General features: G+C 48.8%; 1 protein-coding gene across 1 annotated transcript in view; it reads right to left on the bottom strand.

Annotated features, from left to right (window-relative positions):
* Positions 1-2,608: 2,608 nt before the first annotated feature.
* chst11 (carbohydrate (chondroitin 4) sulfotransferase 11) overlaps positions 2,609-25,978 on the bottom strand; it is a 76,026-nt gene continuing 52,656 nt past the window's right edge. Inside the window, exons 2-4 of the mRNA XM_086201313.1 lie at positions 25,017-25,102; positions 10,450-10,679; positions 2,609-10,325 (exon numbers count right to left, since the gene is read on the bottom strand). Of these exons, the coding sequence (XP_086057439.1) occupies positions 9,701-10,325; positions 10,450-10,679; positions 25,017-25,102 (941 nt within the window). The 3' untranslated portion in view covers positions 2,609-9,700. The remainder of the gene's footprint in view (positions 10,326-10,449; positions 10,680-25,016; positions 25,103-25,978) is intronic.

Here is a 25,978-nt window from a genome sequence, read left to right as displayed (position 1 = left end):
GCTTAAGAAAATGATGAATGAAACTCTTTTTCTCAAGAGCTCCCGTGCGGTGAAGCTGGAGGCAGCATCTTATTCCCCGTTTCTCTGGTATTATAACAGTAATGGTGATAATAATGATAACAGTTAACCTACTTTACTAATCACTTGTTCTCCTCAACAAATTCATGGAGTTTTCTGAACTCATCATTGACATGCCAGGCAGTTCTGATTCCAAATCAACACACACACACACACACACACACACACACACACACACACACACACACACACACAAAACAGAGAAGTGCTGGTATGTCAGTGTTATTTTATTGTGAAAACATCAGACAGGATGACCCCACCTCCCCAAGTGAACAGTAAAGTCATACACTGATGATTTAAAAGCCTGGAAATGAACAGAAGAGTGAGAGTGATGAGGTCCTGCTAGGAAACGCTGTGATGAGGAGAGTTTAGGTGTGTTGCCATGGTGACAGCAAGGAAGAAGTCTGGGGAGACGTCTGAGAATAAATAAATAAGTGGCGTCTGTTTGAGAGTGAATCCCATCTTCCTCTGGAATGTAGCTCAAAAGGCAGAGCAGGCCCAGAACACACACACACACACACACACACACACACACATACAGTACACACATACACATACAGTACACAGAAGTGGAGGTGTGTGGGAGATACGAGGGTGTGATCGATGATTCCCAAATTGTGAACATGAGGCCACGCCCCCATGCTACCATTGGCCAGATAGCAACATTTGGTTTACCAGCCTGCTGCTCGAGCAAAGTTTATCAAAGAAACAAAGAAATCTTGGTGGGTGGCCGTGTGCAGGGCACGATTTGGTTCTTACTTCTTTTGGGTTCAGCTGTTGGAACCCTGACAACAGAGAATGGAACCTGTTGTTTCACTTGCTTCCACAAACAGAGCAGGAAGTTGAAGTTCAACTCAGAAATTGTCTGATTGTAGAGGTGAAGGCTAAAAACCCAGATTACATCTGTCTGTCATGGCCAGCATGAAATCACTTCACCCTCCTTTAAAAAGACCGATAAAGAGTGCAGCAGATGAGGCGTGTCTGTAGTCCACCAGGAAGTGAATGTGTCAGGGATGAGGCGTGTCTGTAGTCCACCAGGAAGTGAATGTGTCAGGGATGAGGCGTGTCTGTAGTCCACCAGGAAGTGAATGTGTCAGGGATGAGGCTATCTGTAGTCCACCAGGAAGTGAATGTGTCAGGGATGAGGCGTGTCTGTAGTCCACCAGGAAGCGAATGTGTCAGGGATGAGGCGTGTCTGTAGTCCACCAGGAAGCGAATGTGTCAGGGATGAGGCGTGTCTGTAGTCCACCAGGAAGTGAATGTGTCAGGGATGAGGCGTGTCTGTAGTCCACCAGGAAGCGAATGTGTCAGGGATGAGGCGTGTCTGTAGTCCACCAGGAAGCGAATGTGTCAGGGATGAGGCTATCTGTAGTCCACCAGGAAGTGAATGTGTCAGGGATGAGGCGTGTCTGTAGTCCACCAGGAAGCGAATGTGTCAGGGATGAGGCGTGTCTGTAGTCCACCAGGAAGCGAATGTGTCAGGGATGAGGCGTGTCTGTAGTCCACCAGGAAGCGAATGTGTCAGGGATGAGGCGTGTCTGTAGTCCACCAGGAAGCGAATGTGTCAGGGATGAGGCGTGTCTGTAGTCCACCAGGAAGCGAATGTGTCAGGGATGAGGCGTGTCTGTAGTCCACCAGGAAGCGAATGTGTCAGGGATGAGGCGTGTCTGTAGTCCACCAGGAAGCGAATGTGTCAGGGATGAGGCGTGTCTGTAGTCCACCAGGAAGCGAATGTGTCAGGGATGAGGCGTGTCTGTCGTCCACCAGGAAGCGAATGTGTCAGGGATGAGGCGTGTCTGTAGTCCACCAGGAAGCGAATGTGTCAGGGATGAGGCGTGTCTGTAGTCCACCAGGAAGCGAATGTGTCAGGGATGAGGCGTGTCTGTTGTCCACCAGGAAGCGAATGTGTCAGGGATGAGGCGTGTCTGTAGTCTACCAGGAAGCGAATGTGTCAGGGATGAGGCGTGTCTGTAGTCCACCAGGAAGCGAATGTGTCAGGGATGAGGCCTGTCTGTAGTCCACCAGGAAGCAAATGTGTCAGGGATGAGGCCTGTCTGTAGTCTAACAGTAAGTGATCATGTGAAGGATGAGGCGTGTCTGTAGTGCACCAGGAAGTGAATGTGTCAGGGATGAGGCGTGTCTGTAGTGCACCAGGAAGTGAATGTGTCAGGGATGAGGCGTGTCTGTAGTCCACCAGGAAGTGAATGTGTCAGGGATGAGGCCTGTCTGTAGTCCACCAGGAAGTGAATGTGTCAGGGATGAGGCCTGTCTGTAGTCCACCAGGAAGTGAATGTGTCAGGGATGAGGCCTGTCTGTAGTCCACCAGGAAGTGAATGTGTCAGGGATGAGGCCTGTCTGTAGTCCACCAGGAAGTGAATGTGTCAGGGATGAGGCGTGTCTGTAGTCCACCAGGAAGTGAATGTGTCAGGGATGAGGCCTGTCTGTAGTCCACCAGGAAGTGAATGTGTCAGGGATGAGGCCTGTCTGTAGTCCACCAGGAAGTGAATGTGTCAGGGATGAGGCCTGTCTGTAGTCCACCAGGAAGCGAATGTGTCAGGGATGAGGCGTGTCTGTAGTCCACCAGGAAGTGAATGTGTCAGGGATGAGGCCTGTCTGTAGTCCACCAGGAAGTGAATGTGTCAGGGATGAGGCCTGTCTGTAGTCCACCAGGAAGTGAATGTGTCAGGGATGAGGCCTGTCTGTAGTCCACCAGGAAGTGAATGTGTCAGGGATGAGGCCTGTCTGTAGTCCACCAGGAAGCGAATGTGTCAGGAATGAGGCGTGTCTGTAGTCTAACAGTAAGTGATCATGTGAAGGATGAGGCATGTTTGCAGTCCTACAGGAAGTGGTCATCTCCTGGTTCCTCCACTAACAGGAAGTGGTGAACTCCTGGTTCCTCCACCAACAGGAAGTGGTCATCTCCTGGCTCCTCCCCCAGCAGCCAATAGGATCGCTCCATGTGATTGTGGTGATTGAATCAGTAAATCAGCTCTGGTGAACAAAAGTTGATGATCCTCCAGGTTCAGTTCATCAAGATCATCTTCACTAATGAACCCTCTGATGATGCTGGAAGCCTGGATGCTACAGTTAGAAGTGCTAAGCTAACGTAGCCGAGGAAGGAGCTACACCAGGGTCACATGACTTCAAGGTCACCACCACTGAGCTTCAGGCTTCTTGTGTTTCCCCTCATGACCTTTTTTTTAACATAAGACAACAAATATCTTCAGCTTGTGTCAACCACCAACATTTTTCAGGCATTGAACTGAAGACCATTGACTTGGAGACGAAGGAACCGACCGTTCAGCAATGATGATTTATTTCTGTGTTTTACAACTCAATCCTGCACCGCTCATAAATAAATAAATCAGCTCATCATCTCCCTGTGTTGGACTTTGTTCCTGTTGAAACGCTTCCCCAGGTCGGGGCGATGACCTCTGTGTTGACAGTGTTACCATAACTGATGGAAAAAAGAACAAAACTACAAAATAAGACCACATTTTGATCATTGGTGTTGCATTTGCTCTTTAAACTGGCTTCTCTTTGAGGCTTTCAGCTGGAAAATGTTGTGTTGCCTGCAGAGCAAAGACCAAAAAGGAGCTGCGCCAGCAATTCACACTTCTCTGATCACATGGAGCCAGGAAAGCCCAGGAGAGTTAGCCTGCACCTCAGCGCTCAGGGAAAGAAAGAAAAGTGTGTTTTCAAGTGTATCCACATGGAAAAACATTCTCAAACACAATGATGTGAACGTGTGACCATCATCAGAGTTTCTCTCTGCTCTGCACGTCCTGCTGCAGTCACATGGGCCCCTCCAGGGTGTGTGTGTGTGTGTGTGTGTGTGGACAGTCAGAAGTGAATGGGAGGCGTGTGAGTGGTGGTCACATCCTGAGGGTGTTATTCTGAGTGTGACGTTCCATCTGTGTTGTCGCCGTGGAGCCAAACAGCTTCTAATCCCAGACGTGCCTCCAGTAGAGGGCGCCACAGCCACGACTCCAACTCGCTGCTAAGCTAATTACTATGTTGAGGATCTAGTAATGATAAACTTCATTAGAGAAAAAACACCAGCCGTTTCACGCAAGCAGACACCTGGCTGACTCACTCCTGTCCTGGGTTCTCCGCTGACCCGACTCAGCAGGTGACCCAGGTGCCCGACACTGCTCTGAGCATTTCTACCCGTGCAATGACGCGGCTGACAGCTTCTCTGGCGGTGCATTGAGATTCTTGGTGTTTGTTTGGAGTTTCAGCTCCAACAGTTAAATTCACCATTTTTCTTTTCCTTCATGTTGTCGGACAATAAAAACAATCTGAGCGCCCCACTGGATTAATCACAGCAATAATAATGAGAACAGTGGCTGCTCTGGGGCTCTTGCTGCAAACTGGACTGATTTCAAAAATGGCTCAATCAGTTGCTTCGATGAAACAATTCCAGAAAGAGAGGGTCCACTTCCAAAAGTAAGAACCTCCTCCCAGCGAGCAACGATGGTTCAAACAGGTTTTTAACCGAGTTACGTTGGGCACCTGCGCACTGGTGGCGTTTGCATGACGAGCTCACATCAGCACCAAACATTACAGCGACCTCATGCTGAAACGTGTGTTTTTCTGTCAGACTGACATTAACTAGCAGTTTATTACCTCCTGATAAGATGTCTGATGGGTGGAGCCTCCTGAGGGTCCCAGCGTTCGCGAGACGCTCCACAAACACCATAAACTAGACTTGTGGAGGATTGGAAATGGTACAGTGTCTTTTTCTTCTTTGTTACTTTTCAAAAAATAGAACTGATAAAGGCTCAAAAAGTCTTACATTTGTTTACATATCACTTTTGTTCTTTGTTTGTTTGTACTGGTTCATTTCCTCCTGGAGCTGAAGGTGCTGTCACTCAGATGTATGGCTGCTGTTGTGGAGGCAGTGTGAAGGCTTCCCAGCAGACAGGCAGTTTGAGGGGCTGTGAACAGTCTGCTAATGCCTCCACACACACTGGAATTGTGTGTTTGACAGTGATTCACTGCTAACATGAGCTGCTGTGTACGAGTGCTTGAGTCAGTGTGGAGGAGGACCTGGTGATCACGGCAGAGAGGACGGAGACAAGCTCTGAGTAGGTCACTGTATGAAGGCCGTGTGTGTGTGTGTGTGTGTGTGTGTGTGTGTCAGACAGCCATTAATCAATAACATCCAAACATGACAGCAGAAATGCTACAGCAGAACGAGTGACACCGTGTCAACACTGATGAATCAGAGACGGAGGCAGGTTGATAAACACATTCCTGGCTTTGTCCTTTTGCGCTGATGACATCAGAGGAGATGATATTTCTGTTTTCAAATGTTTAACAAACCCAAATATGAGCAGAGTAGCGAATGAAGCTACGATGATATCTGGGAGCAGGCGGGGACGTTTGGCGTGTATACGTGTGGTTAGCTGGGAAGGTGGATGCTGCTCTCATGTCTTCACTTCATATGCAGTTATGATGCCAGTTAGCTTAACTTTGTTAACACTTTTGCTACCATATTTGCTCCTCACATGAACAACAAGGCCGGCCATCTTGGACAGCCTTGTACGGCGACACCACTCGAACGTTGACATGTAATTTCCATAAACTACCACGAGCAATTAAACTTGATAACATATTACCAGTATTGTACAAGCCAGTTTCAACTCAAACATCAAATGCTAACAGATAGCCATGGCAACCTCCGACCACGGTCACGATGCTAAGCTAAGTGACTGCAGCTCCACATTCATCTTCTCATCTCACAAGGTTTCCTCTGTAATATTTACCAGCATCGTCACTTTTCGTTATGAACAAATGAGCTGAGCATGAATAAAAACCACATCGAGAAATCCCTTGGTCCACTTTCTCAGGTGTTTGTATGTTTAGACTTCCAGCAAAAAAGCAAAATTGTAATTCAGTCTAATAATAGACATCGTTCAGAAACAACATAAATATACCCGCTGGCTTGAAAGTTAACTTTCCTGCAGTATGAAATCATTTGGTGTGGACTGCTGCGGACTGGGAGTTAAGAATAGGGACAAAAGCAGCTGTTTATTTTGGTGCGAGGCGAAGTGTCAGCTGAGGCCTCCTGATGCTCACGTTTCCTGTGGGGAGGTTTTTTCTTGCAGCTCTGTTTGTTCAAGCCGGATGGCCTTTCCCTGCAGGGATGCCAGGGATCATTGACACTGAGTTGCTTCAGTTTTTTAATGCAAGAGGCCACTTTTGGAGCGAGGCGGGAGAAAGTAGAGCGAGGCCTCTGTAATGGCTTGTTCGCCGCTAAAAGGCCCTTTGTGTATCGTTTGTCTTCCAGTCTGGAGGCTAAATGAGCAGCTGAAGACGAGGCCAAGTCAGTGCATTAAGGTGGGGAGATGCTGCCTGGCCCTGCCTCTGCTCACAAGTGCTGAGTAAGATGGTGCAGCAGCAGGAGCGCTAATGTGCTCGCTGGATGTAGTTTTGCACGTCTGATCTGAGAGGGCGGCGTGCTGAGAATGCAGCCATTGTTCCTGCAGGAGGACGACAGCCAGGCTGCGGGCCAGGCAAGTAGCACTTTCCCTTATTAGAAGCAGATGTTTGTGGGGGTAAACAGAGGCTGTTCTCTCATGAGAACTCTCCAGTACACACATACTAGAGTAATAATACCTCAAGGCTTCCTAACGGGGGCACGTGTGCATTTAGTCATCATTCCCGCCAGGTGACATGTTTACACTGGCGAGGGCACCAACGACCTGACAGCTCTTCTATGCTCATTTCCTGGATAATGTATGTTTTACTCTCACACACAGGCAACGACACTACTGCATAGTTGGTGTGTGTGTGTGTGTGTGTGTGTGTGTGAAAACTTCTCAGATTGATATCTTATGTCACGTATGAGACTGTTTTATACGTCTCGTGTGTAGGTTCTCTAACGGCGCTGACATGCTGCTCACATGTACATGTCAATAAAGTCGCACATGTATGCTATAAGTATAACACACAACCATTCTCATGAGATTTGTATGTTGATAGTCAGACCTGACACACTGACACAACCATCATGGGTGTCAGGCCAGCTTGTGCTGATGAACCAGGGTGTGTTAATGGGTTCATCGCTTAATCTGAAGTGATGTGATGAACTCGTGATCGTAGGCAGTAGATAACGGACCAGTAAACGGAGGGGATGTTTAGCGATCGATCGACTCAAGCTGGAATGATCTTGGACAGTTTTGAATCCATCTTTTCTATGTTAGGGTGGCTCTTGATCTCCCTACAGGCCAACTGAACTTAATTCAAACTCATCCACATATTTGCGGCTTTAAATAATTGTTTTTGTGTCGCAGTAACGGAGCCGATCGTGAGTTCAGCTGGCAGACCTGCAGCATCAGCTGACCATCAGCTGAGTCTCTTCCTGGTTGTTTGCCCTCCTCTGACGGGGTCACGGCGTCTCTCCCTGCCTCTCACACCCTTCAAATGAGTACCAGCCCTGGTCACACCTGTCAGCTCGACCCCTCCAGTGTCAGTTTGTGTCCATGGAAACAAGATGCTCGGACACTGTGAAGCCCTCTGAAACACATTTATGATATCTGACTCAATGAATGCGCTTGACAAGAAACCACCTTCAAGTCCTTATCATCATTCCTGTTGTGCTTTAGCGTTGCACATTTTCACATCCGTTCCCTTTATCTTTGAACAGTTTTTAATGTCATAAAAAACAATCAGAATGATAAACAAACGTATGTCCATAAAACGTTAAACTCCTTTTCTTTAAGTTAAATGCATCATTTCAGGTGTCGGCAGGAGCAGCAGAGAGACGCTGCGGTCCCTGAACCGCCGAGTCATTTGAAATTCATAAAGCTGTGTAAAAACATGACCACCCCCCATCTCTACTGTATAATGCTTACACAACAGCCTCTAATCCAATTCACAGTGTGATGGAGAGTGCAGCTATTAACCTTGACATTGCTTAGCATCGCCGACATTAATCACATTACAGTACCAGATACAGACTCTCTGATGTGGGCAGTAGATTGTTGAAAGCAGCGGCTGGTTCACATGTCGTGTTCTGGAGGGAGGGGCGGAGCGGGGGAGGCAGCGTCCCATGAATTTGCATTACAGCGGTGATGTGTAGTGAGCACCAACTGTGGGTCTCTGAGGCCGCACAGCAGGAGATGGAGGATATTTGATGTCAGACGCAGAAGGACAAAGCCACAGGTATGAAACGTACCGTACATCAGTTTGTTGTTTCTGAAGCAAAACATGAAGAAACAAGATCAGCATGACCACCTCAACAATAGTTCCACTTTTAAAAACTGGAACAAAATTAAATCTTTCTTACTTTAATTAACAAAGCAATTTAAATAACCCTTTGTTATTGCTGCTCGCAGCAATGCTTCATAAAACAATAAAAACAAAAAATAAGCATGGAGTCACAAGGACCTTAGTTTACTGAAGGAACCAGGGGCGATTTTGGGGGTGTGTCCACTGACCCCCACATGGGGCGTGGTGGGACACAGCAGGGCAGGGCCATGAGATCCAGTGACGAAAAACCTTAACCACCACACAGATTGTCTCTCTCCTTCCAGTTCAGCGGCAGCTTTGTCACCAAGTCCCAGGAACACATCCTGTACCTGTCTGACCACTTCCTGCGGCTCGGGGTTAAGGATGCTGGGTGTTCCAGGCGGTGATCGAAACACACACTCAAAAATGGAGGTAAAACCAGAACAGTGCACGACTTTCAGGTACTCTTTTGAAGAATGTTCAGGTTCAGTATTGATTGTTAAGAGGCCGGAAGTGCAGTTTTTGAGTAGTGAACTGAAGGGTACCGCCCCAGCGCTCAGTTTTCGCACCCCTATAGATAAACCCTAGTACCTCCATTTCTGAGTGTGTAGCACTTTCGTTCTTCGGGAGCACGAATCTCCTCACAGGTTCCTCAGGATGTAAAACAAGAGGCCAGTTCCACCAACATAAGAGCGATGGAACTGGTGTCCTTTAGAGTGCTGTGAGAAAGCCGTGCTACCCCATTTAAGATTTTAGAGACCCGACCAATGACTGAGGGGCAGCAAGGAGCCGGTTTCCCTCTGAATGGTGTGAATGTAATGAGGGCAAGGGTGATGGCGCTCATACACCCTGCTGTCAGCACAGCCAGATGTGAAAAGCATTTAATAATTTGACTGTGTTTCTCTATTGAATGCGAAAGGGGAGATAAGCTCAACTCCCATGATGCATTGGGGTCAGGGCACGTGCGAGGCTGCTGTTTGCTTTGCAGAATCAGAAGCAGCCTAATTTGTCAGCAGTTTGTTTAAACATGTAGGGAACATCGTCAGGAGAATCCCTCCTGCAGTCCGTCCTCTGACAATCACTTCCCTTTAAAAATACCTTGAAGACCTGCTTCACCCACAGTTCTCATGCATTTGGTCCTTTCAGTCCACACTCTGGTCCAATCGTAGCTCGCTCCCTCTGCCACAAACGCTTGGACATTTTCACCCTTATGCCCAGACAAGTGCACATGAAATTTCCTTCACCGTATGTATAAATGTCAACGCTAGACCCCACATCTGCAAAGTATGTCAGCCATGTTTTTTAAATTTGCCTCAAACCTTCACTTATTGTGGCCTCTCCTTGACCAATGCAGCCATTCCCAGAGTCCCAGCTCTGTCCTCCGTTAGTCCAGCCGCAGGTAGCTGGGAGTGGAGTAGTTGAACATGAGGAAGTCCAACTTGTAAAGCTGGTAGAGTTGAACCTGCTGCTGAGTGCTGATATTGCTGAAAAACTGAGCTGTCATGGCATCCGTGGTGCGGGTGGATTTGGCGTAGCTTGGGAAGCGCAAGGTGTCACCAACACCCACCAGGCGCAGCACGTAGTTGGCGTCCTCCTCCAGTGTTTCATATTTGCCCACCAGGTCGTAGTGGATGTGACACGGGTGACAGAGCTGGTAGACGGTCTGCCAGTGCTCATTGAGCGGGCTGCTGCGCTGCGTGGCCGGATCCACAAGGTACTCCGCAAACTCTTTGAATTTAACATCAGCACCGTTGAGCAAGGCGTCCGCAGAGGCATTCTTGCGGTAGTGCCGCACAATGTGAGTGCCAAAGCGCTTGTGGAAGGATGAGTTGTACTTGAGGGTGAACTTGTTGCGGTAAGCTGAAACCAGCCTCTCGAAGGGCTCACGAACAAAGAGGAACTTCAGGTAGTTCTTGAGGCGGTGGTTGATCTCTGGGATGCTGTACTGGTTCAGGGTCTTCAGGTTGGAGGGAATGTGCGCTTCATTGGAAGGAATTTCCATCGGGTCTCTGTGGGGGAGACACAGCAGGAACTGTTTTTTATATATATATATATATATATATGTATAAATATATCGTACATGTAAGTACATTCACAGTAAATCTAGCAGAGCAGTGTGTCACGTGGCTCCACCTGTATTTGCCTCTTCCCGTGAGAACCATCATGACACGCTTCCAGTTGGTACAGGCCACTTTGGGGACGTAGCAGTAGATAAGCTCATGGTCCTCGTCCACCACCAGGTGCTTGAGGTCTGCAGGTGTAAGGACTCGCCGCTTACGGCTGGACGCACTGTGGACTCGACATGAGTCCACCACCTGATCCCGCCTGGTCTGGTGGAGGATGGCTGCTCCTGACAGCTCCGGCTGCTCAGTGAAACACAGACAAGATGGGGGAGAGGAAGAGAGAAGGTCACTCTCATGTCATTGAAAGGGTTTGCTTCAGACAGCAACCTGAAAATAGAGAAGCTGGTGAACCTTTGGCAGCATCACTTACTGCTTGTTCATCCCAGTTCACTAAATAATGTTTGCTATTCATTTCCATTTCATTCATTTTCGTGTTGTCGTTGCATTTCTGTGCAGTGACAGATCCTTGACTCAGATTCCAGTGGGTTAAAAGGGTGTCGCTGCATCAAACCGCCGACACCGTCGTATATCTGGGGAAACAAATACTCAGCTCAACGTGCTCTCTCAGCTTCAGAGATTATATAAGAGCTAATATTCATACTCTCCATTTCTGAAGTCTCAAACGTTGACTTTAGATATGACCGTGGAGGCTCTGGAGTCCTCGTTGCCATTTTCACCGCCGGCATGATTTGACGGAGCAGTAAAGTTGCTGGAGGATGCGACTGCAGTCCACACGCCGTCATACACGCCAATCCAGAGCGTCCCAAACACGCTCAGTGGGCGACACGTCTGGTGAGCGTGCAACAAGCCCGTCACCACCATGACACATGTTCACAGTGTTGACATCAGCAAACCGCTCACCCACGAGGCCAGACACGCTGTCTGCCACCTGCCCGCTACGGCGTAAACACGGAAGACTCCATGGGAGGAGCACGTCTCTGAAGGGCCAGACACAATCAATCGAGAGCAGACCAACTTCCCTGAGACAACTCCAGACTGTTTGGGCAGAACTTTTTTGATTACGTACGTCAGTGGTAGTCTCAGACCGGATGTGGCGGTCCTGAGCTGGTGTGGGGCCATGTGGCCTGGGGGGGTGAAGCCAGTCGGCTGCACCACCAAATTCTTGGAGAAGCTTATGCATGTGAAATGAATCAGTTGACAGGCAACAGGTCTGGCACCAACATACCATCTACATGCTCCGTCACAACATGTGACATCACGGAGTCTGATAAAACCACACAGCTGAGAGTGATGCGTCACTCCTGTCAGGGGGGACATTTTATTGGTGAATTCAACCCATTTGTGAGCCAGGTTTCTTTACCAGAAACATTGTGTGTGAATACAAGAAGTCTTGGATCTCTCACTCGAAAGAAGATTTGTATTTTCTTTTCTTTTCTTGGAGTGTAAATATTGTAAAATACAAAAGATTTCTGATATAAAAACTTGTTCACAGTGTTTGTGATTTCTGTCGTGATTCTTAATAACCATTTCTTTCTTACAATTGTCATAAATATTTGTTGCCTTTGTGCTTTTTATTAAAATGAATGAGGACTCATAAAATGAGGTGAGGGAGATGGATGGGGGGACAGGTGGACGGCTGGAGAGTGTTATTAATCTCAGCCTTTATTATCATACTTCTCTCTTTACTGACTTGATCTCCCCCATCAGTCACTCCACAGACTGTGATGGAGATTAGTTAATGGCTGTGGAAACATAATGACAGAGAAGGATATTAGCGGCATGTAACTGATATGGAGCCATCATTCATCTGAAGCATGCTGCGCACCTGAGCAAGGAGCGATGGGGAGAACAGCCCGACAAGGACGACTGGTATCTCGGGCATCTTGAGTATTTTCCTTTGGTCTGAATTCCCCCCGCCGGCCTCCTGGTGGGGCTTAAATAGGTTGTACGGCAGCCTGTGTATTTCAACAAGCGCTGCCTTTCAGTTCTGGCCACAGCTGAGCCAAAGACATGAAGTCCTGAAATAACTTGAGCATTGAGAGCAGCAGCAGCTCCACCCAGCCTGGCTGAGGACGTCCCCCCTCAGCCGCAGCTCCAAGTGGGCCATTCATCATCTCCTCAGCTGGCTTGTAGACAGGAAACCAGCGCTTCACGCCCTTTTATCTGATCACAACATACAAAGGTGGATCTTCCACACCTGGAGGAACCTTCTAGAAATAAGAGCTCTTGAGGACAACCTTCCAACACGTGACCTGACAGATATTTTAGCGTGTAAAGGTACATCACCCACGAGCCTCCCTGATCAGGTGATCGGTGAATTAAAGGACGTCCACGATCGATTCTCTGCATCCTTTATTTCCGTCAGACATCATGACATTTTAACATCGTCATCATCCATGTTTCAATTTAATCCACATCATTTTAGGTATCATTGGAAACAGTTGACAGAATCATAAGCTGAGAATCTTGTTTTTGACTTTTAAAAGCGTTGAAGTGGATAATGAGAAATGGAAACAGCGGTGTTGGATGTGGCGAGTAGGAACCTCTACTCATGAGGACGTGAGAAGGAGGCTTGACCCTCTGTGAGAGCTGGAGACAGCGGTCAGTGAGTTCTTCAAGGACAGTGACACTTTCTGGCTGAAACATCACTTTAATCTACAGGAGCAGATTTGGATGCCACAAATAAGAGCTGCAGACGGCGGTGGCTGCTCTCGTCGCCAGCGGACAAACATGACACAAACTGTAAACTAGGATTCTTGGAGTCAAGTGATGTCAGACACCCGCCACACTGCCCTGTTCCACTTGGTCTCTCACTCTTTCACCCCCCGCTCGTGTATCAAAGAGCCCTTGAAAGCATGGCGATGGTTGCGTGAGATTACAAGATGTGAAGAATAATCGACGTCTCTGTTCAGCCCCTGCCTTTTCCTTGTTGCTGCATTCATGCTAACACCGACACATCAAAACCTGCTAACGGCTCTTTGGTGTTGAAAATCTCGCCCCGAGACATCGAGCCATGATTCACAGAGCGGCTGCAGCAGGCCGGCATCCCTCCGTCCCAGAAGGAGGACAGACGGGGTGGTTAACACGAGGACAGAGAGACCAGGGAGGGGATCTTGTCATCTGCTGCTCTGCCTCAGCTCTCTTCACTCCACACGATTACTTTCGCTGCATTTTATCTCCCCTTCAAGCAGCTCACTTGACTCTCTTGTGCAGTTTCCATGAGAGAGTGAAGATGTGAGGGAGAGAGGGAGGAGATGAGAGCGGTGATAAGTCGACGCACTCAGAGGAGGCCATGATGAGGTCGTCAACCTCTGGCTGAGTCAAGCGGTTCCCTCGAGATGGCAGATATCATTACTAGCCAGTTTGCTCGTATGTTACCTCCTGAATCCCTGTGGACGTGAACCCTCGGGAGAGCCTCAGACGACAGCAAGCAAAAGTCAAAAAACTGTTGTTCTGAAAGTCGTTAGCAGCTTCACATAAAACGGTCGGTGCAGACGAACCTCCTCCCGGCGGCGGCGGCGGAGGTCGGAGGAGCCTTCGAACCTGCAGCTCAGCACTTTCCCGCAGCGCCTGGAGATGATGGACGACCACAGATACCATCTTTGATTTAGATGCCGCTTGATGTGTGTCTCTGAACAACTGGATCCGTTACATCTGTCCCACACAGCTGCGAGGCAGCGGGAGGACGGAGCAGCCTTGCACATCAATTCAAAGCTAATCTCCCTGTTCGTCATTATACTTCTTATCAGATGCAGGGGGATCAGGACAGAACCATCCTGCATTCAAAGCTGCTCTCCCCTGCACATTTGTTGTTAAAATGTGTGAGAAACAGACGACAAGGGAACAGAGATTGTTTCCATATTTCATTTCCTCGCCACGGCTGTATTATTCTGTGTGAATGCTGTGATGAATCTGAAATGGGATGTGAGACTCTTGTAGATGGTAATGACACAGCTGATCTACTGATGTTCCCGGCAGGCAGGCGAAGGGAATCGCGACTTGGCTGCCTCGCTTTCGTTCTGTGCCGAAGGAGATTTTCTCTTTGTTCACTGCTCAGTCGAAGGCCCCAGGAGGGTTTGTGACATCACGGCTGGTCTGGAGCCAATCACAGAGTCTCAGGCGCAGGAGCTTGACAGGTTAATTCAGCTGGAATTAAATCGCAATACAGGATCTGTTGAAGTAAAACCCTTAATATGAAGCCAATTCATGAATATAAAGTCTACACATGTACAAAGAGACTCAGCTGGACTTTTATTTTCTGAATGAAGGGACTCGTGTGGATTTGGCTGTTTCCCCGTCTTTGTCACCCGCTCATTTCATTTACTGTTTCCAAATTAAGACCCAACAAAAGTGAGTTTTTTTACATTCTGAGAGTTTTCTCTTGTGCTCCAGAAGGCGGTGGTAGTCAGGGACTCGTCATTCGTCAGGATTACATGCTGAAGTCGAATATCTCGCTCACTTCAGGAATCCTTCCATTCTTCTGTTTATGTCTTGAATCTCAATGAATTTTCCATCTCTCTTTCATTTTGTTGTCCACAATAGTGAGATTTTGCGATATTTGGATAAACTTGGGCCTTTTTCCTTCCTGTTGTTCTTATTCTATATCAGGCATTGAATTGAATCATATTTCAGAATCATCTTCTCATTCATTCATGCTTCATCTGATAATTTCACACCAGTAAATAGTGTGAAAATGCTGGAGTCTCTCATGTTCGAATGATCATCTCCAGTAATTCTACTGTTCGTGAGTACCTGAGAATGTTTTATCAGGAATCAGCTCTGAGTGGGATCGTGCTTCATTTCTCTGAGAGATCATTTCCCAGAATGCATCAGTTCATGACCAAAAACTCATGTTGAAAAGACAAATCAGTGAGATGCTGTGTGGCCCGAGGCTCTTCTGTGTTTCCTAGAAGACATAAAAAACGGCTTCCTCCTCCAAATTCAGCTCTGCAGGGATCAATAGTGTGTATTTCCTCGGTTACTGTCCTGTTCTGTTTGTCCTGAGCCTCTGGAGCCTCTGGAGCCTCTGGAGTATGAACAGAGGTGGAGCACTGGGAGACTTTCTGAGAGTGGAGGAGGAGCAGCAGAACTTTCCTCCACCTTAGTTTGATGTTTCTTAACTTCGTTTTGTCTCTTAAACTCAGATCAGTCTGCACGGCGCATCTTGTGTTTCTATCAGTTACTCTTGGCAAGTTGTCAGGTTATATAAAGTCAGATCAATAGGACACACACACGCACACACACACGCACACACAGAGTCAGAAAGGCAGCCTGTTTCTCTGCTTACAGGCTGGCATTCATAGGAGCAGGCAGGAATAAAGCTGCCAGTGTGCCACAACTGCACCAAACACACACATGCACACACGCACACACACGCACACACACTCTGAGCTTCACCTGAGTCCATCTTAAGGCCAACAAGGTGCTAAAAATGCCGACAGTTCTCATCCTCAACGTTCCACCGTGACCTCTGCGAGCAGCTGCACCAGCAGGGGGAGACACACGTGACCTCCTGCGCTCGTTGCCACACGGAAAAACCCAGAGGAAATGTTTCCTTACCTTTACGTATCCAGGCAAACAACTGCTCCCTTTCTGCCATGTCCTCTTTCATATTCATGCCGTGCCACACATTTGTACCCGGAAATAGTTCAGTGCGACCGCAGACGGACACCAAGCAGCTCCACTGGAGGAGCGCGGTTGTGTTATGCCAAAGAATGGCCGCACACATCGCATCAGCACCGGACGACTGTAAGACGCTGTCTCGTGTCTTTGTGAGGAACAGACCCTCAAACCTCCCGGCGAGCACGACTGTAGTCACAAACCGCCCGTCCACCTTAAAAAAGGCCTAAAAGCAGAGCTGCGTCTGATTGCTGGCGTTGGCGCTGCGTTCTGGCGGTGAATGGATGCAGTGTGAGTCCCTGGAACTGAAAGCTCTGGGCTTCCCTGCTACATTCCTGCAACATGGCTGAATAAACACACAGACGTACAGTACACATGATGTGATGCTGGCCGCCCGGTCAACCCCCAATAAGCAGCTTTTATGCAGGAGCCTGATAGAAGTGAGTCACTGCTGCTCAACAAAGCTGCCAGAGAAGCGCAGGTATTAGTTTACCGAGGGCACCCCGGGGGGGGGGGTGTGAGAGCCACTACACCCCGAGGTCTCACCTCTGCTGAAGGAGCTGCCAGGAGAGCGTCAGAAGAGCTCCACAAGTGGCAGTTTTAATGGGGAGATTAAACCACAATAAACGTGGAGCTGAAGCTGACAGGAATAAACCTCTTAGCAGCTTCACGTCAGCTGAAACCTGTATTGATCCATCCTGAGAGAGCAGGGAAACGCCAGGGAGAGGAAGGCCTCGCCACACAGTCGGAGCTCTGTGGTCGGGAGGCCCATTGATGCATGTGAAGGTCAAAGATCAGGGATCGACTGAAAGTAGAGACCCCTTGTGACACCTGATAACAGCACGGTTGCAGGGTGACATGAACACCAGAGGCAGCCTCTCAGCAGCGAGGTATCGATCGAGGCGTCCGATTCATACAGTTTTCCTGTCGACGTGCTGCAGAGCAACTAAAGACACGCCCTCGTTACATCACTACCTCAGCTTCCTGTTATGCTGGTACGTTTGGAGAGTTTCCTCGCTAGTAGAGCAGAATGCTGTGACATGGAGCGCTCCGACTGACCTACGTGTCATATGACTGCTGCGAGAAGTCCAGCAGGTCACTGTAGGATTTAGGTGAGTCCGAGTCTGCAACACGCGTGTCATGATCAGATTCACGCCTCCTCTGACTATGACCGTATTCAGTTAAAGGCTAACGGGGGCATCATGCTAAGACTGATGCCTTCATCAGGTTCAGGGACCTTTGTAGTGTTCAGGTCCCTTCACTCCTAGACGTCTCACTGACCATCAAACCTTCTCAGTGCTCTCCTAGACTAATCAGTAGATCCACTTAGGGAGCTTCAGTAGCTAGCAGTGTTTTAGCTAGCGTCTCGAGGCAGCGCTGCTATAGGGGACTGACTCGTGTAGCAGCAGCGTGGCAGCGCTCAACTCAGAATTCTCCTGAGAATTCAAACTCGACGCCAGCAAAGCTCAGACAAAGAGACTGAGCAGAAGCCCAGCAGAGGAGACGATCAAAGGATGAGGGAGGACATGTGATGTCACTCAAACACGGACCTGTTCTGTTTGTGAAACTGGACAAAATGATGGCGATGTCACATACCAGCCGTCTGTGGCCTGACCCACTGACCTGCCTGATGCAGGGAAACGCAGAAATGCACCCTGCTAGTTTACGCTGGTGTCACATGAACAAACAGCTGTTACGAGAAAGACCGAGGTCCAGCCTGCCCTCTTCATCCTCTAGTGACGAGGAAACTCGACCAGCGTACGTGTGTGTGTGCTCTCCTGGCACGGAGACCATCGTACATGTGTGAAGTCTGCTGGCGTGTACATGTGTGTCAGCGTGAGGGTGTAATCACAGCACCACAGACAAGATAATTACAAACTGCACAGACTTTCCTCAGAGAAACCAGAGTTTCTCTTTTCCATTTCCTTTCTGCGTGCCGTGTTTTCCCTCTCAAACATCAGAGCCAAGCGAAGAGAAGAAGGAGACAAAAAATTAAAAATGGAGGTTTCTCTTCATAGCACTGCTTGGCAGCTTACGGTAGGAAGGCGTCGTTAGCCAGGAATCATCTTCATGTGATGTCAGTGAATTATGCGTTTCTCTCTGCTGCTGAGCCAAACACACCAGCTGCTCCAGTTTACTGTTCGTCCGACTGAATCCCAGCACTGAGCACAGCAACCAGTCTCACCACCACGCTGCCATGTCCTCTGGTCCACACGGGGTTCTGGAGTAGCTCATCTGGTGCGAGCGTCATCCAGCTACAGACACTCAGCAGTTGGACCTGGGGATGTACGCCATTTTTTGAAAGAATTCAGCCAATGGTCAACAAGCTGTCATTCAGACACCTGGACTCCTTCAGTCTGCTGGTGGAGACGGCCAGCTCTCACGCTCGACCTTCACCGCCGACTCGTCAGAGCCAGTCAGCTGGAAAAGACGCTGACAGGAGCCCACGCGGTCACTGAAAGGATCATCTGTCAGAACCTATGAACACCTCAATTCTGATGTCATCTTATTTAGAATCGGGTCAGTCCCGTGTGTGTCGGTGTGTGATTACTTCAAGATTCAGGTTAACAAGCTCGGAATCACCAAAGATCATTGAACATTTTCCCTTAAATCATAATGAAACCAATAACTAGAAGTGTTGAAGTGTTCGGTTGCTCTGTAGCCTCCAACACTGTGTGAGACAGCACACACACACACACACACACACACATACACACACACACACACACACACACACACACACTCGACTCCTCTAAATCCTGTTGTCTCGCCTGCTCTCACCTCATCTCTTCAGCTCTCCTCAGAGTCAGACACAAGAGACAAAAACAGTAAAGCCTCCTCCTCCAAATCCCTTTGTCTTGAAACTAGGAGTGACTGATCCAGCAAATGCACACACACACGCACACACACGCTAAACACACAGTGTATGGCTGTGGTCTGACCTGGTGCTTTTACAGCAGCAGCACACACTCGACAGCTGCTGCTGCTGCGGCGTCTTTGCTGTGGGTGAAAGGTGCGATGCTGCTTTCAAGTCAGTGCCAGCGTCTGATGCTCTGTTCCTGCATAATCTATCAGTGGGGAGGAACAGGAAGCAGGACAACACACACACACACACACACACACACACACGACTAAATTGAAGGGATTGGGATAGCAGTATACCTGCAGCTGCTGAAACACCTTAGACAGAATGAAGGGTTCGCTGCTCCCAGCTGTGCTGTGAACGACTGAGTGTGTTCTCGTCTTAGGTGACCATACGTGTGTCGGTTGTTTCGCCTGTTCAGGTTTTAGCTCTTACAGTCCAGCCTCACCTGGTCGGGTGGAGCAGCAGTGTCAGAACATCAAATTTGACCAATCAGTGTCCTCTGAGCAGATGGGGGCGTGGTTCAGCTGTACACCAGTGAGCCTGCTGGTCTAAAACACCAAGGGTGGCTCCTGCAGCGTTTGCCGTAGACACCGCGATGGCATCAGTCACATGACATGAATTCCATGTTCCACTCGGACATGTTCTTTGGTCTGTGTTTGGGACTTCACCTGTGAATTTCCTTAAATTAGGTTCTCACGCGTGTAGAGCAGGAAGTGGTGTGCGGCGAGGCGACACCTCTGGTCTCTGAGCCACGCTTGTGCTTGAGTGTGACCTGCTTGGTCCAGTCTGTCATGCAGTTGCTTGTCACAGCGTGGGCGCCGTGGTTGTGTAGCTAGCTGTTTAAGACAATAGTCCGATGTATAGAACAGCATGTGGTGAGACTCCAGGCAGGACTGTGCGCTTGAAATACAAATATTAGTGGGGCTGTGACAGAAAACTGCACATCAGTATTTAGTATCCATTCATTCTCAATACTCTCACTTCATGAGAGAAACTGACAGCTTTTGTCACACTTTGACCCACTCGGTGGATCCACACACTGGCAGTGACCCGCCTCCATCGACCTCTGCAAGGTCCTCTGCTCTCAACTTACAGCTGCCAGCCTCAGTTACTGCCCTCTACGTCTGAGCATCGCAGTTCCACCCAGACTGAGCTTCACTGCTGCCGCCTTCACAGTGACATCACCGTGTGATCGGGCAAAATACGCAAGGAACTGATACCTGCGCGCACGGCGGACGTTTTATACCCATCAACAACATCCATTTCTGGATTTCTTTATGCACTGGCTCCCCACATGCACTCACACACATACACACTCACACACACACACACACACCCATTCACACACACACACACACACACACACACACTTGCATATCTCCTGATTGTGACTCCAAGATTATGCAAATTACATGTAAATTAAATTCAGATAAATGTGAGAAAAATATGAAAATATACAAAAATTAGTAAAAAAACCCTCTTAGCTCCTACGCAATCTGCCGCTCGCCTGACCTTCTCTGAACCTGCAGGCCGTCAATGATACATTGTTGTCCAAAGACGAGCAGCACACCCTGATGGTGCGTCTCTTTCCAGATCTTTCTCTTCACACCTGAGGCCCAAAGACTCGTGCATGAGTGGCCGCCTGAGCCTGGAATCGTCCTCCAGATACAAACCCACAGCCGGACTTAACAAAAATCTGCACATTATTTCCTCCAGGCCCCGCGTTGATCTCCAAGCATTTAAGAGTGAGTCAGGCTCTGGCTGGGTAACAACGGTGTCGGCTAATAACATGGCTGCGCGGGCCAGCCTGTGATTAGCGGGAGGAAGACTCAAATTATTTCCACATGCAAGCTAGACGGTGAGCACGTAGGGCGGCTGGACTCTCCCTCCCTGTAATCTGACGATATCTGGCAGTGTGCGAGGACATCACCGTGTTTTATTGTTGAATATGAACCGAGTGTTGGGCTGGAGCTGACGAGTCGAGCAGCCTCTCCTCTGAACGGAGTTACTGGGCTGAACGTGACAACATTGGCTTGGTGTCCATCGTTGTGTTTCCATGCACATTCGCAGTATCGTGTTAAAATAGCCAATGAACCTCAAATGGGCAAAAAAAGAGTCCATGCAAGTTTGAGGTGGACTTCAACTTTCACCCAAAAGAGTTCATGTGTGAAACAGGAGGCGGAAACTTCTTTTTTTGATGTTGGGAATCTTTATCAGCTGATTCCACCGCCGTGGTCGGCCGATAGTATCGGTACCTGGTGACAGTAACAACTGGTCCGACTGAGGCTGCAAACTCAGGACTGTACATTGTGATGATAGACGGCTGATTCTTGATTCTGTTGATTCAACCAGAGTCTTGTGTAGCTTAGCGTAGCGTAGCGCCATCCTCTGGTTGCACTGTGCCACCTCTTTCATTCACTCCAAACCAGTTGACAGAAACTCAGTGATATTTTTGTTACATAGCCACAGTTCCCTTAAAACTCATCTGATGGTGTGAAGGGAACACAGTTTCTGTCCTTGGTCTCATTCTTATGGGGCAGAAATAAGAGGACGTGCAGGGAGACGTTCCGCGTAGGTGCAAAGTTCTACTACTTGTTTTTTGCGTTCATCTTCTATTTATTTACCTCTATGCAAGCTGCCAAACTCTACATGTTCCAATGCAACTGCAAATGCAAAGTCCCATTAAGGTTCAGACCTGAGGATAGAGATCCAAGACCTGGTACTAAAATCTCAGACTGATCCAGTTTGCAGTTTTCTTTGGAAAAACAAAGAGAAGAACACAGAACCGTTCTATGGGGATGGAAATCACAAAGAAACAAGAGAAATGGGGGCTGAGATCGGAGGGGTGTGGAACTGGAGGTGACACAAGGGATTCGTAGGAAATATACAAGCCAAAGCTTTGTGCAGCTCCGGAGCGAGGGATGAACGTCTCCCTCAGATGAGATGCCGTCATTTTGCCTGCCCTGCTTGTTACTGCTGTGTTTGGAGAACCTTGATTCCAGTTGTTCTGGTTTTCGCGATGGTGGTGAAGTTTTGTTGGAAACTGTTCTGCTCATCTTGGTTTGCTGTGTTCTCCAGCTTAGACCATGGGAGGTGTCTCCACAGCCTGGCTGCTTCTGTTCAGCAGAGGAACCCTGATGATTTAAAAGTGACAGTTGTGCGTCTATCGATCGCTGTGTTGAATCTGATTCACGCGGGCGTTTGACTAAACCTCTCCGCCGCCGCTGTGTGCGGCAGGCACACGTCAATAAATGCATCTGTGTAATTCTATTTTGGACAAAAATGGATCAATAGATTTAGCAGCACACACGTTTGGTAGAAATCACACGGCTCTCAGGACTTGATCTGATTGGCTTAGACGCGCGACTGTTTCTATGTGAGAGACAGAACACCGTAGAGTTCATCAACGTTGAGAGAAATTTAGAGCTGCCGTTACTGACGACTCCAATGCATGTGAACTGTGAACAGAACCCTAACCCTCGACCCCTGACTTGGTAGCTGGTCCTCAGGACGTCTGACACACCTGTCAAACTCAGCAGGTGACCTCACAGCTGACGGGCTGAGAGCTCTGAGGTCACGCCTTCAGGGTCTCTACCTCAGCACAGGTGTCAGGCAAGAGAAAAAACGTTTTTGTATTTCTGTTATTGCACAGTACTGCAAAAAATGCTGATTCCCAAACTGCGGCGCAGTTTTGTGGATAATTCTTTAGTATCCTCTTGAAATCAGAGTAAGTTTTTCCTGCTCCTTCTCTTCCCCTGAGTACCGCTGACCATGATTCATTTCACGCCACATGACGAAAAGCACCAATCAGAGGCAGAGTAGGACTATGGCAGGGTTCTCTGAGGATCCACAACCAGGAGGCCTCTCACTGTTTCCTCCTGGATCAGAAAATCATCCAATATGTTGCATAATTCCTCTGAATTGTGGAGAAAGGACTTCACCAATCTGGTTCAGCGAGCATGTACGTTACCAGTGCTAGCCTCGCCACTGGGGGTGCTCACACCATTGGTGGAAGTGTGTGTGTGTGTGTGTGTGTGTGTGTGTGTGTGCGTGTGTGTGCACGCGCACGTTTTTATTTGAATTTCAGGTCCAAAGCATCAACTCTTGGTTCTCTACCTTTGAACACTGTTGCTGACACACACACCTCTCACCTGATCAGACCAGCAGCTCGCAAACCAAAGTCTGACACCTCAAGACGCCTTTTGATGGCAAAAATGTCCAAGTGCTACAAAGACACACACACACATACACACACACACACACAAACACACACACACACATACACACACACACACACAAACACACACACACACACACACACAAACACACACACACGCACGCACACACACACACGCACGCACACACACATACACACACACAGACACACACACGCACGCACACACACACACAAACACACACACACGCACGCACGCACACACACACATACACACACACACGCACGCACACACACACACACACACACACACACACACACAAACATCTCTCTCTTGTCCAGTGACCCCGAGCACCCTGCTAAAGTTTGCTCTGGCAGCAGCAACCCTCTAATGTACACAGAAAAATATCAATGGGACTTCACATGAGCGAGAACGAGTGGAAAAATCCTGAATGAACCTCAGGTGAGTCCACGTGCACCTGGTCTTTTCCCCTTTGAAACAGTGAGTGCGGATGAATAGGTGATAGAGGAGAGGAAGAGGAGAGAGCGTGAGAACGAGTGGACAGGCTGCTGAGAGAGAAAGACGAGGCAGGACGGCGAGAACAAAGGACAAGTGAAGGTGGGAGGAAGGAGACGAGCCAGAAGAGAGAAGCAGACAGAGAGCGATAGTGAGGAGGACAGTGATGAGAGAACAGAGGATGAGCACAAACTGTCCAATCCATCACTGTGATAGCAGCAGCCCCACCCTCGCCTCCCCCCCTCCCCTCGGACTACCGGGAGACGCAGCAGCAGCAGACACCTGCAGGCTTCCTCCCGCGGCGCTCGGCGAGATTCGGCCCGCCGAGGGTTTCCACTGCAGCTCTCCATTTTAGAGTTGATGAAGTTGTTGAGTTTCCTGCCTTCAAGGCGTCCATTGGTTTCACTTCACTTGCCTGAGATCGTGAATCAATGACAGTGAACATTAAGCCGGCTTTGCTTTTCATCAGAATTACATCAGCATAGCCAGCAGGTATGAGTTTTAGGAGAGGAACTCTGCCTGCATCGCCCCAACACTTCTGTAGCTGACAATGGTGAGGGTGCAGCAGTACCATCACCACAAAGGTCAAACGCGGGAACGCCAAACAGAACAGATGGAGACCTGGACTCAGAGGTGACAGCAGCTGAACTCCAAACTGTCGAGCAGCCTCTCCAGTACTGCAGTACGTACGCAGTACTTCCCTCCAAACTAATGGCTGCCTGAAACACAGGAAATGATCCTGAAAGTCTGCCGTAACTTGGGAACGTCGTCAGCGCTAATGATTAAAACCCACAAGATTTCTAGTTAACGAGCTGAACTGTGGAGAAGAGCCAGTCCTGCCCTTGGAGATGACAAAGAACTTTTCTCGCGTTGATGGAAGACAAACTCGCCTCACTGTGGAACTGCAGAGGAAAGCAATAAAACCTGCAACCCATAAAATACTTTAATCTCATGCTAATAATTATGTAGTTATAGCAGGTTTCTTGTTTGGAGATGGATGCCGTTCGCAAAGCTCTTTTAATTTAAATGCTAAATGGAGTGAGGCCTCCCAGGACGATGATGTAACAGTCAGGGTCTCAGCGGGCCAGAGAAGAGTTCTACTGGAGCTTCTGTTCGCTTTCTCAGCGAGACTTTATTGTTCTTCCTCTCTCGTTGCTCGGTAGCACCTCTGTCCTTTGGTGTCCGCTGTTGTCTGTTCTCATTCCTGGGAGCCTGAAGATGGCTTTATCTCCCCAGGCCGGTGACATTCGCTGACCACCAAGAGGAAGGCAGCCATTATGCTAATTCTTTCCCTCTGGAGTTTCAGGGGCCGCTCAGTGTGGGGGTGGAGGGCCGCTGTCATTTTCAACAAGCCCTTAGCAACAGGCAACGCGAACAGGCGTCCACACAGCTTTGTTGGGTCAAAGCTCTGATGGCCGGGGGACACACGACTTCTCCTACCTGTGTGGGGTTGTAGAGCTCCTGGAGGGCGTTGCGGGAGCCTTTCCTACAGCAGCCATCCACCACGAAGGGGTTCCTCCGCAGGACTGCAAAACAGAGGAGACAAAGACAAGAACTGAGGATCGCCTAGGAAAAACAAGCACGGAAGACAAAGCAGTTGAGCTGGTTTGGACATTTCTCTCTCAGGAGGAATTGAGGAACCAGGCAGCGTCACTGTCTGCCTCCTCACCTGAGTACACCTCCACCTGTGAGCCACATCCCTCTCTTCGTGACCCTCATCTAAATCTTTGTAAAATCCACAGTTCTCTCACCAAATGCTTCGAGGCTGCCAAATAATTGTCGTCGCGTCCCATTCATCTTAGTTCCTGTGCTCCGACATGGGACCCAGATCTCCCACTGGGTGCTCCAGTACCACCGACGCCAGCCACAGTCTCACGTCTCTCTGCTCTCTTAGAGATAAATGGGCCGGCGTCAGTTGAAACATCAGATCTCTGGATCCTGACCTGCATTTTTGTGTTGTGTGAAATGAACCTAAAGAGCATTTCCTCTCTGGCGGCCACTTTGAAATGGAACTAGTCTCCTGTTGGCGGTGGACTGAGGAAGCATCGCCACTTTAAATGACCCACTGCTGTAAGTGGAAGGCAGAAAACTGCAAGGACGAATAATGAAAATAAGACGCCGAAGGCGGTGCCACACTTCGTGTCTGTTTGGCTGGATCTCAGCTGGACGCAGAGCAGCAGCAACTCTCAGCCCCCGCGAACACTCTGCAATCACTCCGGGTGGATAGATGGGGCAAGATGGACAGGAAAGAAAATGAAGCACTAATGAGAAAGCTGAGGATTTAATGTCACTTTCTTCCACATGTCATCGGCCTCATGTTCATGGATGAGCATATGTTGCTGCCATCAGGACACCAGAGGAGTCATGATTCAGTTCCACGTCATGCATGTTCATCCAGCCCA

The sequence above is a fragment of the Aulostomus chinensis genome, chromosome 4 (assembly GCF_037954235.1).
Source record: "Aulostomus chinensis isolate RoL2024-O1b breed Wild chromosome 4, RoL_Achi_v1.0, whole genome shotgun sequence".
Taxonomy (NCBI): Eukaryota; Metazoa; Chordata; class Actinopteri; order Syngnathiformes; family Aulostomidae; genus Aulostomus; species Aulostomus chinensis.
This window is presented reverse-complemented; position numbering and strand designations above follow the sequence as displayed.